The 20,074-nt window shown below is 38.3% G+C and overlaps 1 protein-coding gene across 1 annotated transcript in view; it reads right to left on the reverse strand.

Annotated features, from left to right (window-relative positions):
• Positions 1-20,074, reverse strand: part of tacr1.S (tachykinin receptor 1 S homeolog) — a 132,066-nt gene that overhangs the window by 41,668 nt on the left and 70,324 nt on the right. Inside the window, exon 2 of the mRNA XM_018255192.2 lies at positions 18,684-18,878. Coding sequence (XP_018110681.1) covers positions 18,684-18,878 — 195 coding nt within the window. The remainder of the gene's footprint in view (positions 1-18,683; positions 18,879-20,074) is intronic.

The following is a 20,074-nucleotide window of genomic DNA, read 5'->3' on the forward strand; positions in this document are numbered from 1 at the left end:
AAAGTTGGCTACAGGGGGTCACCATCTTGTAACTTTGTTAAACATCTTTGCAAGACTAAGACTGTGCACATGCTCAGTGTGGTCTGGGCTGCTTAGGGATTGTCATAAACAAAGCTGCTTGAGTTCTGCATGGCTGGGAAGTAAGGCGGGGGCTCCCCCTGCTGTTCATAAGTATAATTGTTTCCCTGCTCAGCAGTTAGGGACCGTCTGACAATTCCTATCCACAGCAGTAAATGAAGGAAGAATTTCACTGCATAAGTCAGGTTTCTTATAAAAACAGTACACATTTTTTAATTAAAGTATATTGGAGATAGGTTTCTTTTTCATTAAAGAAAGTAAAAATGGGATTTTCTTTTTTTGCCTTTACATGCCCTTTAAGGCACAAAATGTTTCAATGTCCTTAATATATTGATAATGGGTTGAGTGCAGAGGACCTTAAGTCTTTATCCGTATAAATGTTTGTTGTTAGACAGTTCAGCATAACTAATCTTGTAGGTAGTCATGTCTACTGCATTGCCTAGTGCTAATTTTCTCATGCACAGATTTTCTCCTAATATAACAAACGCAGTCCACTACAAATTCCTGCACAGCTCTAAATGTGATAACCAGTATTCCTGTGTTCGTCTACATAAGCAAGTCCCATCTCATCAGATGAAACCATGGCCAGGCCTCTAAAGGAGAGCTTAGATTAATGATATGCTGAAGATACCAGTTAAATAAAAACACAAAGAAATATTATGCCTCAATAGATATTTCATAATTATACCCTGTATTGATGTAGCAGCAGAGTGGCATGGTTGGGTGACTATAGCTTTGTACAGAATTGTATTTTAAGCAGAATATAAAGAAAGATCTGTAATTACATGGAGTTCATGTGGTTAGGAAATGACAACTTGGGGGTGGGTGGATTTGCTGCCTGTCAAGCATTTACTAAATATCACTTTCCCAAGGAGTGAGAGAACTCTATTCATTGATAGGCTGGACATGTCCGCAACTGTATAACAGTCTATAGTGCAGTTAATGCAATGGCAAAAAAAAAAAAAAAAATCAATGCAAAGTGTTGTTGCTAAATTTGTTCCAGTGATAAAAAAAAACTATAATCTATAGGAACTCTCAAATATATGTATTACTTTTCATTACAATTGAACCAGTGTTGTAATCAATTGACCCCCTACGAGTCCATTCCCAGTCAAACACAGCCTTCAGTGCAGAGACTTATATTATTATAACAATAGAATAATGGTGAGACTTGGATGGCCTCCATACATGACACCATGTATGGGAATGATTATTTTCTATCCCGCTTACTGCACAGTTGTACAAACCAGGGTATAGGTTCAGAACAGATTTTCTATAAATGTATTTTGTGATCATCTGAGTGACAGGTCTTTAATAACTTTCATATCTTTCTTTCCAGCAACGTTCCCTATGGCACTTACACCTCCACCTTCTGATGATTGAAGCCCGCTGGCTATCCTAAGCAACATGTAAGACTATTGTCAGATTGAAGGTTCCTTCTGAAACTCATGTGGCACGAATGAACATTTTATATCACGGCCAATTTGACCTTTGGTATAAACTGACAGATTTTCTTTTAATACATTCAGTATATATAAAAGTAGAAAAGAGCTGTACTCTTGTGTAACTGTTGATGGGAGCACAATTAGCAGGACAATAGCTAATAAATAATGCATGCGTGTACTTTCAAGCACATTTTTATTGGTGAACCAGAACCAGTATACAGTATATACAGGTATAGGACCTATTATCTAAAATGCTCAGAATCTGGGTTTTTCCGGATAAGGGGTCTTTCTGTAATTTAAGTCTCCATATCTTAAATCTACTAAAACATTCTTTAAACATTTAGGGGCACATTTACTAAGGGTCGAATATCGAAGGTTAATAAACCCTCAAATTCAACCCTCGAAGTGAAATCCTACGAATTTGAATATCGAATTCGAAGGATTTACCGCAAATCCTGCGATTGATCGTTCGATGGAAAAATCGATGAAATCCTTCGAATCGAACGGTTCAAAGGATTTTAATCGATCGATCGAAGGATTTTCCTTCGATCAAAAAAACCTTAGAAAACTGATGGGGAAGGTCCCCATAGGCTAACATTGTACCTCAGTACTTCGAGTATCGAATGGTTGAATAGTCAAATCGAAGTCAGTCATAGTCGAAGGTCGTAGTAGCCTATTTGATGGTCGAAGTACCCAAAAAAATACTTCCAAATTCAAAGTTTTTTTTACTTCGAATCCTTCACTCGAGCTTAGTAAATGTGCCCCTTAGTAAACCCAATAGGATTGTTTTGCCTTAAATAAGGATTCATTATATATTAGTTGCGTTCAAGTATAAGCTACTGTTTTACTAGAAAAACTGAATCATTTTTTAGAAAGTATTTGATTTTAATAAAGTCTATGGAAGATGGTCTTCCCGTATTTTGTAGCTTTCTACATAATGGGTTTCCAGATAACGTATCCCATACCTGTGTGTGTATATACATATAAATTGGTCCAATTGTTCTTGGTGTTAGGGAAGAGGCTTCAAAGGGTTTTTTTTGCCTTCCTCTAGAGCAACTTTTCTGCTCTCATTGGGGAGTCGTTGGTTCACATGTGTTAGGGTCATACAGGGGGCCCAGGGCCCACCGGGGCTGCCACCAAATCGGGGCCCCCAAGTTCATAACTGCCCAACTTTCCCCTCCCCCTTTAACTGCTGTTCTTAGTGGCTGCAGTCTTGGGAATTCAGGGGGAGCACAGCGAACAACAGTCTATGACAGGGTGCAGGATTGGGTTGGCGATACCCATGAGAGGGTTTTTCCCAATGTCCCGCTGGCCCAGGATGACCCTGGCGCGTGGAATGATAAGGTGAGGAAAAGACCCAGGGAAAGGTTTCTAGTGTAATAAAATAGCATTTCTTTCCATTATTTCTTACCTGAATTTTCTCATTGATTTGAATGGGTTATGCCATAAAAATAATGGCATAAAATAATGATATTAAATACTACTATCAGCCAGTGTAAAAGGAAAGACATACCTTTATTTTACACTGCTTTTCATACCATAAAAAAATATAGTTTTACACAGCCTGATGTGAGGCCCAGGTAATGGTCTTCCAAAGTCATTTTGATTCTGACTTTCTTTTCCTGGCTTCACTTGTGTATTTTAATACCTCTATACAAATACTCCATCCTCCGTGTTTAATTCCATCATTTCATTAGTTCATGTAGGCAGAGATATTAGTTCAACGTGGCATGTGTGTTGTTCATGGTTTACATTCTGCCTAATAATAATTCTTCTGGTTGTTAGAGGGATAACGAGTGGGTGAAGCACAAAATGTATATGTTATTAATGTATTCTGTGACATATACTATGTTTAAAAATGAACACATATACAAATAGAGATATGACCTGCCGCTATCCAAATATATCAGTGTATTCTTTAGCTTGAGCCGGGAGCGTTCATGGCTGACTCCAATGTAAAAGTGAAATTTATTACTATGATACATTTAATCCTGGTTCTGTTTAGTAAATGTGGTGTGGAGGTTTAGGAAAGGGGATCAAATGTTTAATTTTCGGTGTCAGGCTAGGCAAAACATGGCGCAAGGAGCCACAGTTGACATTTCTAGTGCAAACAGAGAGCTAGTGAAAGAGTTCACTTTCATTAAAATATGTACAGACCAAGGGAATGATAAACAGGGGATATTGGTTAAAAGATAAACACATGGGCAGGAAAATGTGTAAAAATTCAGGAGGAACCACGAGGAATAGAGTTCTAGCAATATACACAGACTATACCCAACTTCAGGGGGGGATTAATGTTAGATGTATCTGGGATGTCCAGTTTGTAACTCTCCAACCCTTGTTAAATTGCAAATTCTGTCCTTTGAATTATCTTCCCCGTTCCCTGTGTTCCAAGAGCAATTGCCTGTTATCCTAAAACTCTCCCTGTCCCTGCTGCAGTAGGGTTAGATATTAACTCAACCTTGCAAAGTTTGCAAGGGTGGCCTCATTAGAGTATTTTAATGCTAATATGGATTTGCCACTAAACAGTTGACTTACAGTTGCAGACTTACAGTTTTATGCTAGGCTTATGTGCTGAAGGAGCTGTGGAGTGTAATGTCAATAGTTATATGCCTTTACTAATAAAAAAAAATCCCATACGGCCCTATTGCTAGGGTCACACAGGCAACTTGCTCATGGTAGTCAAGCTGTAGGTACCGTTACAGGCACTTTATGGACAAAGAAAGCCTGTAGGAGGGCAGACTGTAATATATCACGAGCACACAGCAGATGTCCACTTCCAAAACTGTAACACTTTTATTTTTTAAAAGACACACCAAGGTATCCTTATACATTCAAACATTATTTCTCCAAACAGGCGGGGGCAAATTTACTTATGGTCGAATATCGAGGGTCAATTAACCCTCGATATTCGACTGTCGAAGTTAAATCCTTTTTATTCCATCGATTTTTCTTTGACCCAAAAAAGATAGCAAAGCCTATGGGGACCTTCGGTAGGTTTTAGGTGGCAAACTATGGGGTCAAAGTTTTTTTTTAAAGAGACAGTAGTTCGACTATTGAATGGTCGAATAGTCGAACCATTTTTAGTTCGAAGTCGGAGGTCGAAGTAGCCCATTCGATGGTCGAAGTAGCCAAAAAAAACTTTCGAAAGTTGTTTTTTATTCTATTCCTTCACTCCAACTGGGCCCCGTGGCCTTTCTCGCACTCACAGAATAATTGCATTACCCTCTTGACACCTTGAGACCAATCCCGTTCCACTGACCTAGTGGGAATCTCTCTATCCCCACCTGTCCTCCACAACCAGAGGCTCTCTGCTGGTGTCCCTTTGTTATTCCAGACAGGATTTTTCAAGGCCCATAGCTGACTTTACAACTTTCCTAATTAATACCCTAACTGATAGAGTATTCTTCAGATGGCTGCTTCTACTAAACTCCTGGTTGGGGCTTTTAGCTGCCCTTTCTAGTTGCAAGGTATATATATATATATATATATATATATATATATATATATATATATATATATATATATATATATATATATATATATATATATATATATATATATATATATATATATATATACTCACAATACTGGAGCACTCATGCAAAAAAACAGCTGCCTGGGTGCAGTATTCAAAGATTATGAAGACCAAAAATACTATACAAAAACCGCACTCACAGGACTTTATACAGGTGCAAAAAAGATCTGTTTATTTTTTACAACGTTTCGGCTTCTCTTACTGAAGCCTTTCTCAAGTGGTCACCACTTGAGAAAGGCTTCAGTAAGAGAAGCCGAAACGTCGTAAAAAATAAACAGATCTTTTTTGCACCTGTATAAAGTCCTGTGAGTGCGGTTTTTGTATAGTATTTTTGGTATATATATATATATATATATATATATATATATATATATATATATATATATATATATATATATATATATATATATATATATATATATATATATATATATATATATATATATATATATATATATATATTATATATATATATATATATATATATATATCCTGAGAGACCCTTTTGGTCTTTATCCAGCTCTTTATCCACCTTTAATATATATATATATATATATATATATATATATATATATATATATATATATATATATTAAAGGTGGATAAAGAGCTGGATAAAGACCAAAAGGGTCTCTCAGGATGACTTCCCTCCCATAAAATATAATTATCATACCCAGCTTTAACATTCATATTGCCAAAGATGCACAAGAGAACATAAAGAGAACATTCAGAGCAATCAGGCTCCCAAAGACTTCTTAGAAAATCGCATAGGCACTGAGCATTATAGCTTCATGAAACAGCATGTAGAAATATCTCAAATGGAGCTCAACTCTACATCTTCCAGAGCCATACAACAGAGCAGAAGATGCTACTGAGGATTTACTGTCCTTGCCAACTAGAACATAGACAGGAGACCATATTCTTTGCATTACCTGAGGCTAGGGCTATATTGAACTCTTCTACAAAAATCTTTAAAGAAATCTAGCTCTAACATAGCTCCTTAATCAGGAAGTGAAATTACTGGACTGCACACATTTCACACTAAGGGTATTTATTAAAATCTGAATGGCAAAAAAAAATATTAGAGTTTTTCTTACTATAAAATTCAAATTTTTAGTAGAAAAAAAAACCCTCTTGGAATTTATTAAACCCCAAGGGTGTTAAAAGTCCGAACAAAAAAGTACTCAGACCTGGCAAGTTCATGTAGAAGTCAAGGGGAGAAGTTCCAAAGATTTCCTGATCTGTGCTGGGTTTTGTGCAATAATCCGAAGATTTAGTGGTTTTTGGGCAAAAATCCCCAAGAATCTGAGTTTTTGGGTCGTAAAATCCGAAAAAAATCTTACAATTCGTTTTTTCACGAGTTTTTCCAGTTTTTTTCCAGCACAGGAAATTTCGAAAAACGTATTGGTAAATAAGGGGAGAATACCCGTGCAGATTTGGTCAAAGTCGTTTTCAGAAAATACTCAGATTTCAGATTTTGATAAATAACCCCCTAATTAAGACCTCTGAATTTGTCATGTGTCCTTGACCAAATCACTACATTGTGATATAGAGAGAGGTTCCAACATCAACCCGGTGGCTAGTGACTTTCCAGGAGTGCTGAAGGAGTTCTTTGCTTACATTTTATGATGGAAATGCTTAAAAAAACTGTTACCCAAGTGTCCCAAGCAGTGATAGGTGAATTTGGCGCATTTGGATTCGCCGAAAAATTAGCGAATTTCCAGCGAAATTGGCAAAAACTTTGCGAAACGGTGCTGGTGTCTCTTTTTTGATGCTGGCGTCCGTTTTTTTGATGAATAAATTCGCCCATCACTAATCCCAAGTACTAAATTAAAGCTAATAACATATTGGACCCCTATATAACACTGACAACTTCACGTTGAGATACAGTATATGGGGAAACACACAGATATGGTCTTATTCTTCCTCTCAGAAATACCATCAAAAAACTAAAGACCCATGTCCTGCCCTTCATATTATTATTCCCATATACTGTATACACAGTGAGATTATACATCAGCCCCTGATCCAGTGGAGTTCACAATGTAAGGCAGAATACTAATGCCTCAAAAGCAAGATTTCTACAAGAGAAAGTGCCATATAATATAGTTATACAATATTATTACACTATAAGAACTGTATTTTTATTCCATAATATAATTTACAGATGGACACATTCAATACATTCTATAACAAGTCATTTTACTGATCTCTTGCTCATATTTAGGTTTGGTTTGAATTGACCATTCATAACATATGATGGATTCTAAAGGAATAATAAGATATAGAGGGCTGAGTATATTCTAATAATGGCGTGATCTCAACAGGTGTTTAATACACATACAAACTCCAATCAGTTGCATTTATTTGAATTGCCTCTAATCTGGGATGCTTTGTTTTTTAAGTATTCAGCCAATTAAACCCGTCCATGGCTGTCACTGCAAAGGATTAAATCCTACCAATCAGGCATTGCTAAGGACATTTTATCTCACAGCACATAGCACATATACTAGAAAATCAGTAGGATCTGTAATTACAGAGGCTATTTGCCACTCAGTTCTATTTTTCTCATTGGCTGGATCCCCGGCATTATTTTTCCTTGTCCCTGTACAATCAAGGGGTGCTCTTAAAGGGCATGTAAAGTCTAATAAAGAATAAGGCTAGAAATGTTGTATTTTGTATACTAAATATAAACATGAACTTACTGCACCACAAGCCTAATCAAACAAATGATTTATGCTTTCAAAGTTGGCCACAGGGGGACACCATCTTGTAACTTTGTTAAACATCTTTGCAAGACTAAGTGTGCACATGCTCAGTGTGGTCTGGGCTGCTTAGGGATCGTCATAAACAAAGCTGCTTGAGTTCTGCATGGCTGGGAAGTAAGGCGGGGTCTCCCCCTGCTGTTCATAAGTATGATTGTTTCACTGCTCAGCAGTTAGGGACCATCTGACAATTCCTATCCACAGCAGTAAATGAAGGGAGAATTTCACTGCATGCAGTGAGGTTTCTTATAAAAACGATACACATTTTTTAATTAAAGTATATTGGAGATAGGTTTCTTTTACATTAAAGAAACTAAAAATGGGATTTCTTTTTTTGCCTTTACATGCCCTAACTAAAAGAAGTACAACAAAAGCCTAACTAAAAGAAGTAGCTAAAAATGTTGTACATTATGTTTTGGGCTTCTGTACCAGCCCAAGGCAACCACAGCCCTTTAGCAGTAAAGATCTGTGTCTCCAAAGATGCCCCAGTAGCTCCCCATCTTCTTTTCTGCTGATTCACTGCACATGCTCTGTGCTGCTGTCACTTACTGAGCTTAGGGACCCACTCACAATATACAGTACACATAGAATAGAAATGTCACAATATAAGTCTGATTAATAATTAATACAGATAATTACTACATGGCAGCTCAGAAACCAGTACAATTAGCATCATTTAATAATCAGCCCTGTAGCATCAGACCAACCTAATTTTCTGCATAATGCTGCATAATAATTTGTAACAACCCTTAAGCTTAGCTTCTCAACAGCTGCTCAGAGCCCACTGAGCATGTGAGTGTCACAGACACTTTCCAAGATGGTGACCCCCTGTGACAAGTTTGAAGTCCTGGATCATTGCTGCTGTTGAGAAGCTGAAATTGAGGCTGGTGCAATAGCGTCACAATATAAAATCTGACATTTTTAGCCATTTCTTTTTTAGAGTTTAGTTCTCCTTTAACATTGCATTCACCTGCAATTCCATGTTTAAGGGGATACTATGAGAAAGATGCAGTAAAATAAGATTTAATTTTATTTGGAAAGCATTATAACTTTTTTTGTTAATCAATCCAGCAGGGTCAGGCTGGGCTTCAAGGATAGCGGGAATGTTCCCAGTGGGCCTTCTGCCAAGTACCCCATTTGTGATTTGGAGCTTTCCTTTCCACCGTTGTGTTTCCCTATTACAGGAATGAGCTGCATTGAGTCTATCTGTCTTATTGATTTGGAGACTAGCTCATTCCTGTGATAAAATATGTGTGCTCTGAGCATTGCAGCAAGGACAGATACAGAATTTCAGAGGGAGAGTCTGTCTGCCTGGTCAGCACCTGCACTTGCAGAAGCTACAGGTGATACCGTCCATACAGGTATGGGACCTGATATCCAAAATGCTTGGGACTAGGGTTGTCACCTTTTTTTGGAGAAAAATACCGGCCTTCGTATATATTTAGGTTTTTTCCCTATTAATAACATTGGGGCCAAGTAGAATTTTTACCGGTCAGGCCAGTAAAATACTTGGGACCTAGGGTTTTCCAGATAAGGGATCTTTCTGTAATTTGAATATCCCTGCCTTGTCTGCTAAAAAGTAATTGAAACATTAATTAAACCCAATAGTATTGTTTTGCCCCCAATAAGGATTGGTATACATTAATTGGGATCAAATACAAGGTACTGTTCTATTATTACAGAGAAAAAAGTAAATCATTTTAAAAACATTTATATTATTATATCATTTATATTATATATTATTTATATTATATATTAAAATGGACTTTATGGGAGATGGCCTTCCTTTAATCAGAGCCATGGGTTTCTGGTCACCAAGCTAGTACTGGTCTAGGTATAGAATCCCTTATGCAGAAACCCAATTATCCAGAAAGCTACTAATGGCGTGAAGGTCAACTCCCATAGATCCCATTTTAGGAAAATAATTAAGATTTTTAAAAATGATTTCCTTTTTCTCTGTAATAATAAAACAGCACCTTGTGCTTGATGGTAACCAAGCTCCATATTGGTATTGAACCAATTCTCTTGGGTTTATTTAATATTCCAATGTATTAGTAGACAAAGTATGGAGATCCCATACCTGTTGTATGATTTAACATTGAGGGCATCCCTAAACCATACACTTTCATCACTTTTGTCATGTATATGATGGTGGCATACTGCTGACAAAAATGATACCTTTTGTTTTTTACCAGTTGTAATTGCATTGTTATATCACACATCTCCCGTAAAATACCATTTTGCATTAAGAAACAACAGATTAAGAATCATTTTGCATTTTTTTCACATAGAATAACTGGAGCAACTAGCACTAAGATGTATTGGTAGCTCATGTTTTACATCAATTGCTGACCACACACCAGCAATGGGACCTGAATTCTGTGTTACCACTGCCGAGTGTGTATCCCAAAAAGTAAGTCAACAGTTGGCTCTAGTCTTACCTTCTCTAGCTCAATGGCATTACTTATTTGTGGACACTGAATTATTATATTACTGTAGAAATATGAAAATTGGAGAAGCTTGGCCACGATAACCCTGTAATATAAAGGAAAGCCCTGGAGCTATAAACACAGGGGCTGCATGACAAGGGATCTGAATGACCAGCAGCCAGATTATACTAGGGTATGTTTAAAGATTGGCAGAATCAGATGTAGCTGTGATTGGGTGAGAAGGAATGAGTTAAGGCAGGGGAAAGTTGGGCTGGGGGCAGAGAAAGAGAGGGATGTGACTTCTGAGTAGGTAGAATCTTACCCCCCCCCCTTTTTGCATAATCTTGTGAAATGTTCTCATATTATCTATTAATAAGCGAATGTGAATGGCAAATGTTTGATCCAGGGAATTTTCTGATCGCCATTGGGTTCAGGAAGGATTTTTTCCCTCTTGAGTCACAATTGGCAGTGGCTTGAGGCTGAGTTTTTCTGGATCAAAACAGTGGATATATGATAATGTATTTAAATTATATTTGTCACAGCAGTGGTAGGAGTTTGCCAGAGTACTGCATAGGTAAGTTTAGAAGAGTGAGAAAGGAGGTTCTCTCCTGTGACTGCACAGTGGGTTGATTGATACAGACACTACTACTGCTTGTGCTAGGTGACAGCCTGCTTGGATTTCCAATCATCAGGGTCGGACTGGGGAGCACGGGGCCCACCGGGACCTACTGTCCAGGGCCCACTCCGACCGGTCCAGGGCCCCACTCCAACCGACCGTGATGAACCCCCCTACAGTGATGCCGAGGGTGCATGCATAAAGGCGCTAATCGGCGCACCTGTGTCATGGCGCTCCTGAATGAAAGGTGCCTCGCACATGCGCAGATGTTGCTGCGTGGTGGCTTCAAAAAAACTCGGGAGAGGGGACTGGCCCGGCGGGGGCTCATTAAGGGTCGGGCCAGTCCGACAATGCCTATCATCGAGACACTGCAGATTCAGGACCAACAGCAGGGCTGCTGAACTACTCTGATGGTGGGAGATGCAGCTGGGACCATCCTCTCTGTAGGTAGAGGCAGCCTAATACTCAGTGGTGGATATAATGGCATAGTGCTGATCTCAAGTAAAGAACGGCAGAGCATAGTAGCGACCTCTTATGGAATTCTAGCTTTGAATATTGCCTTGAGTGAGGCTGGCATGGTCCTATTTATTTAACAAAATGTGAATAAATGCTGAGGCCATTTCACACCCTTTCTGGCTCCTGGTGTTTCATTAAGGTATGTAACAATCAGTGGGATGGCTGAAAGAGAAGGGTCAATTGAGGAGTCCGCTTGTCATGTTATACTGCATGTATATTTACTTTAAAATCTCTCACAGAGCAGAACCTATAGATTGGAACATAACAGCAATCAGGAAACAGAAGAACAACAAGAATGAATTCTTCCAGAGCCAAGTAAATAGCTGGCTTTAAACTAAGCAAATTCCTTGAAAAGCCTCCAAGGCAAAATATTTCTCCCGAAACCTTCCCTTAAAAAAGGCTTTCAAATGATTCCAGAAATCTCTGTGCCCTAGAGCAGTCATTTTCCTGTTCATACAATGCTGAGCATATCTCTGGAGCAGTCACAGACGACAAAGGTTAATGCCATATTAACAGAATATCAGAATTTTACTGACAGCCACGGAGCTTCAGTGGCTATAAAACAAAGCCATGGGTCACACAAGAATCAAAGTGGCCATGGCTGGAGTTTCAGAAGAAGGTTAAAGTGCATTAGACAGCCCTTCTTAAACAACAAATCCCATGCCCTAGCAAGCGGACATTTCTTTTTGTTCTTAAAGGTGTCCTGTAGATAGTTTGGGGAAAATACAGTATACATTTGTTCTTCAGTGTTGAGAAAGGGATTCTGTTTTACAACGTAAAATTAACAGGAATTAAGAGATTTTAAGAAAAACAGGTATGGGATCTCTTATCCAAGAACCTTTTATTCAGAAAATTACAGGATTGCCGCATTTGAATGGAAAAGTAGACCCTCAAAATGAATTGTACTGTTGTAAAGTTATTATTTTGGCTAGTTTAAATATATTAACAGATTTTTTTTTACATGCTTAATGTAATGAATTTCAAAAACAGCTCCACCTGCTGGTCTGTTCTGTCAACCGGACTGACAGTCGGGAGAAAATTTTAGAAGGCAAGGAAAGTCTTTTGATATTTCTCTGCTTTTTTCTAAGCACATGAAGATTTTCCTTGCCTGTTTTCTATTGACTTTCCTCTTCTTCTTCTTCTTTCCTCTTCCTCTTCCTTTTCATCTGTCAGGCCAGTCGGCAGAACTGACCTGCAGGTGGAACTGTTCTTGCCATTTTATTATATTAGCAGTGTACAATATGCTAATGTCTTGACATTAAGGTCAAATAAACTGCAAAAGTGCTCAGAAGAGGACTCTAATCAATGTTATATTCATCTGTTTCAATATCTTACATTTCCTTTCAGATATGATTGCAATTTTTTTCTCTTGTACTTGATGGTAGCTAAGCTGTATGAATCCATACTGGTGGCAAAACAATCCTACTGGGTTTATGCAATAAACTATTTACTAAACTCTGAATGCTGAAAATCCAACAAATTTGTGTTTTTTTAGTATAAAATCGGAATTTTAAAAAAACCACAAATTTTTCATAATTTATTATAACTCGAGGATCGAAAAAGTCTGAATTTGAAAATCTCATACCTGCCGCGGTTGCATATAAGTTAATGGGAGAAGTCCCAAAGATTTTTTGATCTGTGCTGGGTTTCGTGCAATAATCCGAATTTTTTGGAATTTTCAGGCAACAATCTTACACGATCCATGCATTAAGCAGTAAATTCACTCAGACAGATGTATAATGATTTGATTGCAGAATTATGTTTATATATCAGAAACATTTGCAAATTGAGATAAGAGATTTTACGAGCAAAGAGAAAGCATTAGAAAGGACTTTTTGTTTTGTTTAGAGATTTCACCAGGGTAATTTATTACTGTACGTGGCAGCCAAGAGTTTAATATTTCTGTACAGAACAAGTTTGAGGAAGATGGAATTTACTGTTTTAATATCACCTGCATTTCAGTGAGCCATTAGTTGTGATGCATGCCCGGGCAAGATTAGAGGCCAGGAGATAATAACAGATAAAGTTATTGTGGCAGGCAGCCTAATCCACAAATAAAATGTCATAACCCAAAAGATAGATACAAGATAAAGGCTAAGTATTCCACAATTATAGTTATTTTTCCTTTTTTCTGGTGAGCCTAGGTGTTTGCAGTCCATGGAATAACGACTGGAATGGCACTCACAATTAGCCAATTTTATCAAGCCTCAGAATTTTTAGTTATGAAGATCATTGCTTTATGGGGATAATCCTGATTTCCTGACAAACGGAGGGGTCATTTTATTTTACAGATTGTAGTTTATAATTCTAAACTAAAGGTGGCCATAGACATTACAATTATGATCTTTCCTGAGACCATTGGTCACAGAAAAGATTGGTCGCTTTCAATACTAACTGTTAAGGTGGCCATACACATGATATGCCCACATTGAGGTGGGAGATATCGGGCTGATTCGATCGTGGGCCCTGGGACCCAACAATCAGGTCAGAATGAATGCAATAAGAGCGGTCGGATTGTGGGACCGCATCAACGAATAGATGCAGCCGTAATCCAACAGTATTTTTTACCTTGCCCAAACGACATCTGTCCGACTATCGGCCAGAAATTGATTGGGGAAGCCCGTCCCACACTGCCGACTCGGTCTGTCAGCTTTTATCGGCCCGTGTATGGAGGCCTTTAGAGCTGAATTGTTAGATATACAGGTAAATACAATAGAATTCTACCTGCATCTGAAGATTCAGCATTAACAGTGGCTGATGTTCAGGTGCCTTCAAAGACAGCCAATCAAAATTTTCTGGCCATCTGGATCTAAAAGTCAATATCCAAGACTTCTCCCGATATCGGTCGGCTCATCTCCCACCATAGACACACCGAATATCGTATAAATATGTGTCTATGGCCACCTTAAGTGAAGGATCCAACCATAGGATGGCTACAAAATTTGGTTTATGGTATCTTATATAGGTTGAGTGGTTTATTTAGCTGTATACGGGATGATTTGGGGGATATATCTGAGCTGAGGCAAGGGTCAAAAACTGGGTAATCAATCAGATGGAATGAGGCAGAATCAGAGTAAAATAACAGGCAGAGGTCAAACCAGAACGTCAATCAGGAGGGTTAAGCAGAATCGAGGTCGGTGCAGGCAAGGGTCAAGTTCCAGAGATCAGAGTAGTCAAACAGCCAGGCAGGGTCAAACACAGGAATCAAAACAGACAAGAAGCTTTTCAGCACAAGGTACAAGGCACCAGGAACAAAACCTATCACCCCTAATGGGCTACAAATAGTTTTTGAATTTTGAGCCATAGCGTGCTGACGTCATTACGTCAGCGTGCATGCGCACGCTCCCTAAGATGCCGACGCCTGTGGCCTAATGGAGGCTGCTCGTCGCGGTGGGCGTCCCCGCCGAGGGGGCGGCAGGCTTCCCTGCCGTCCCCCCACTAGACCACCAGGTACGTTCTTTACAACTATATTATTATTAGTGTATAAGAAGTGAAGCATTATAAATATTATGTTCTATCAAACAGACTTTTATGATTTAAAATCATATGAAATAAATTAATCTCTCTCTCTGTTGGAATATAGTAATGTCTGAACATTATTCAAAACCTTCCCAGAGGGTTATGTACCCAGCGGTTTAATCCTTATCATTTCAAACAGCAATGGGAGAGCATTTTAAAAACCTGCTCTGTGCCATCAATGGGTTTAGTTTGCCACATGATCTGGTGCAGATGGAATATTTAAAACATATATTTTGACACAAAAAAATTTGATCAATGATTATGCAATACGTCAAAATATGTATAGAAACATTACATAAAGAAGTGATGAAAACAATAAATCAATGTCTGAGATTTGCTGTTGGGTCAGAACCATAAATGGGACCATATAATGATAAGGTTCGGAATAATTATAGATTGGCTAAAAATGGAGGCAGGGTTAATTTTACATAGAACAAGAACTTCCATGAGCAGTAGTCATATGAAAAGAACTTTGATGCATGCTAAAGTTATAGATGACAATTCTGAATATGGCACAGGTACTGGATCTATTATCTGTAATGCTGGAACCTGGTGTTTTTTGGATGCCACAGATTTATGGGCTGATTTAAAAGGTATTCAATCCATCACATTTCCAACCCAACCTTGCCAGAAAAAGTTGTCAAGTGGTTTACTAAAGACATTATGTCCAGAAAAAGGAAGCAATCTCATTCATGATTTTGCCAAATGCATTGAAGTCAATGGGCAATTTTTTGACTTGTAGTCTATGGGTGTCTTTTTGTAGCAAAACCTGGAGAACAATTTTGCTCATAACTATTCATGATGGGAGGGGGTTGCACATCCTAATTGGGGACAGAATACATACATATTTGTGTGCCCTCTAAGATTTGGCTAATAACTACTGGTATAGAAAGTTAACGGTATGCTCTTTCATATGAAATTATTTTTGGTATGACACCTCAAAAAGGGATTATTAGAATTGAAAATGTTAAGGTCTAAAGTTGGACAAACCTAAAATGCTGTGTACTACCAAAGATAGTTAAGTCTATAGAGGAACCTCTAGGATGACTGATAGTGACCAACTTGTATTAAGACCATATGTGTATATGTAGAAGATACGATACAGACATTCAGCTATATAACTGGGTTTATATTTGAGAGATATTGCACATCTGTTATACAAGCTAGGCCAGTGATCCCCAACCAGTAGCTTGTGAGCAACATGTTGCTCTCCAACCCCTTGGATGTTGCTCCCAGTGGCCTCAAAGCAGGTGCTTATTTATGAATTTCAGGCTTGGAGGCAAGTTTTGGTTGTATAAAAACCAGGTGCACTGCCAAATAGAGCCTCAATGTAGGTTGACAATCCACAGAGGGGCTACCAAATGACCAATCACAACACTTATATGGCAGCCCAAGAATATTTTTCATGCTAGTGTTGCTCCCCAACTCCTTTTACTTCTCAATATTGCTCACGGGTTGAAAAGGTTGGGGATCCCTGAGCTAGGGTATATTACTATAAAAAAAGGGCCCAATTCTGCTCTACCATGAGCATTCCTTATGACAAAAGCTTGCTAGTGGTATAATCCTTCATGGAAATGTCCATAGTATGTTAATATCATATAAATTGATGCTGCACTTGGACTTAGTGCTTGGACATAACATGTTCATTTTTTATGGGGCCCATGAACTTCTAGTGCAGAGCATGGAAAATACTCGAGCAGCTATGCAAACCTGTACCTTTAATGGAAGAAGTATTCTGAGAAATGTGACCAGAATTATACTGAAGACACATTAGTTGATGGTCACAGTTCACATATGACCTTTTTATCATTACAGCGCTTAATCGAGACTGCTTGGAGGAGTTCTATCCATGTATAATTTAAATTGTTACATTGTTATATGATACAAGCAAGTTCGTTTTTTTCTTGAGAGATGCAGAAAGTTTGCAAACAACGAAACTACTTCTTTTGTCACAATTACTGCATGTCAATGTGTCAGAGGAATCAGATTGCTGCCATTTAGTCTGACAGGTTTCTTAGAGTCATGAGAAATTTCAGCTTGAATGAAGTCTTTAAAGAACAAAGCACGGGAACTTGTCCATAGATTTAAAGACTAAGGGCATACAACTAAAAACGCTAAACCAAAACTAATGCTGTATCTGGCATAACAGAGAGCTAAAAAGATTTCCAAGTAAGTTATCATTTTCAGTGAATAATGAAAAGAAAATCAAAACCTCTTGCTGCAGATTTTAATAGGCTCGTTCTTACATTTAATTCACAACAAAAAGAGCTGGTCGAAGTGAGGTGGCAATAAAACTTGGAGAACTTGATCTTCGTGCCACCTATACCATTGCTGGAGATCAAAGAATTCAAGTGAATTGATAACCAAGAGTATTTATTTCTAGATATGTCAGGCAGCGCTGTAAGATAAGGGCTCCTTCAATTCTAATGTTGTTCCCAAAGTTGTAAGATAAAATCTTTGACATTATTAAAAGATTTGATATCAACTGTGACACCACATACATAATATATTTGTTTATCTGTGGATGCGCCTGTCTGTATGTGGGGAGATATTGATATTCAAGAGGAGGATATACAAACATGTACACAGAGAGGGAACTAGGTGGGGGCGGGCCCTAGTGCGGGCCTTGCAGCAGGGTCCCGCCCCCCACCGTCTTCCGTGCGGCGCTGCAGCCGCTGCAGTGGGCGCGTGACTGCGGGGTGCGGGCCCTGGCCCAATTGCACCCCCTGCTCCCCCGGTAGTTACGCCACTGCATGTACAAGATGAAAATTGTTAGTTGATATCTTGTAGAGAGATTGAGAAACACATTTTTTTTCAAAGACATGAAAGAAAAATTACCCAGGGGTAAATGTAATAAGTGGATGATGCTGTGGTGGTGGTTTGGATAAAATAGTTATGCAACAAGAGAGTAGGAGATATACACAGTAAACAAATATAGAACCACATATGGTCTTATTAATCAGGACATGTGGGGGCCCATTTACTTAGCTCGAGTGAAGGAATAGAATAAAAAAAACTTTTTTTTGGCTACTTTGACCATCTAATGGGCTACTTCGACCTTCGAATACGACTTCGAATCGAACGATTCGAACTGAAAATCATTCGACTATTCGACCATTCCATAGTCTAAGTACTGTCTCTTTAAAAAAAAACTTCGACCCCCTAGTTCGCCACCTAAAACCTACCGAAGTCAATGTTAGCCTATGGGGAAGGTCCCCATAGGCTTTGCAAAATTTTGCGGGTCGAAGAAAAATCGTTCGATCGATGGATTAAAATCCTTCGAATTGAACGGTAAATCCTTCGATTTCGATATTCGAAGTCAAAGGATTTCAATTCGGCAGTCGAATATCGAGGGTTAATTAACCCTCGATATTCGACCATAAGTAAATTTGCCCCCTGGTATAAAGACTTTCTATGATTAAATAAAATAGCTTTTTTTTCCTCCTACATTGCCTGTGGCAGTCATATTAGAATATCGATGAATATTAAGTTTTTTGAGTATTACAATTTGTTTATTAAGATTGATTTATAGTTTAAATTGGTCTTACACTTTACTGCACTGTGACATCAGCATGGCCAGAAACATGGACAATAACATCATCAGAGTTGGGATTTTAGTTAATCCACTGTATATGTATAAGCTCAACAATCCACCGTTTCTTGATTTTTGTTCAGTTTTAAAAAGGCTATATATTCCATTTACACAAATACATTCATTTTTTTGCCCATATTTATAATGGCAATAGGGAATTATATGTATATTAATGATATACTCACACTTTCTCATACTTCCTGTTCTCAGATTCCGGCCACTCCATGTAGCAAACAACTCTATCAGGTGTAGGTTCAACAGTGGCGAAGTATCCCTGAGGAAATGCTAATGCAAAGGCGAAACCCCAGATGACAGCAATCACTATCCTAGTAGCTGTGGCTGACAACCTTGGTTTGAGTGGATGGATGATGGCCATATACCTATTGAGGAGCAAAAACAGAAACATAATTGACACCCGCTTTCAGAACACTTCAAAAACTACCATTATAGTTGGTTTCTAGATTTCTCCGAGATACTTAACATATTACACACAAGGATATCCCTATCCACTGTCCTCTGTGACCCCTCCAAAAAAGATTTTTATGGCCCCATGTCTCCTCAAAGGCCCCACAGTTTTCATTTTATGATCATTTCAATTAGATGCAGACATCAAACATACTTTACAAGAACATAAGTTGGACAGAGCTGAGATAAAGATAGTTGTTTGGTATCTTCTCTGCCTTTTTCTCTGCAGACATTTTATTTTTATTGCCAATGGTTCCAATTGTTAAGGTCTGGTTTTAAAGGTCATTGAAACATAATCCTACGTCCCCAGTGTCAGACTGGGATACCAGGGGCCCACCCAAAAACCTTAGACCAGGGGCCCACCAAGAAAATTTAGACCAGGGGCCCACTCTCAGTACTAATATTTTTCCTCTCCTAGCTCAACCTCTATTTATAGTTTTAAATACTAGAATATATTATTCCATCTATTTAGCCTCTTTGTTCTCTTAGAAATAGGGAATGGACATGAAATAGGCCAAATGTTTAGCAGCACAAAGGCCCACTGACACCTTGTCCCACCGGGAGTTTTCCTGGTATCCCGGTGGGCCAGTCCGACACTGTACGTCCCGGCTTTTCTTCAAAAGAAACTTCTGTGTGTGTTTACTACTTTATCTGCCCAGAATCCTTCTTGTGTAGGGCAGAACTACAAAAAGGCTGGATAGATTAGTGACTGAAGATCTGTCTGAATGTAATGTGTAATTAGCAATAAAAGGTGAGAATTCGCTGCGCCATAAAATGACACCGACTGATACACATTGGCTAAATCAGTTTTATTTGATTTTCTCAGAGACCCATGTTTTCAGTAAAATCTTCCACGAAATGAAAATCATTAAACTGAGTCAACTTTACTGATCTGCCTAAGGGCCAGGTGCATATTGCTGGTGTCAATCACTCATCTGTCTCGTTGTTTATCTCAACACTCGACAATGTATTTTGGGAAGAATAATATTCATGAGTACAGTTAGTTTAATATCTTTATTATATATATTTTTAATATAGTAAAATTAACTATGATGACGATCCCCTGAGGATCGAAACGCATCGTTGCAATTATGGACGAATAAAGCTCTCT

This window comes from Xenopus laevis, chromosome 3S, assembly GCF_017654675.1.
Source record: "Xenopus laevis strain J_2021 chromosome 3S, Xenopus_laevis_v10.1, whole genome shotgun sequence".
Classification (NCBI taxonomy): domain Eukaryota; kingdom Metazoa; phylum Chordata; class Amphibia; order Anura; family Pipidae; genus Xenopus; species Xenopus laevis.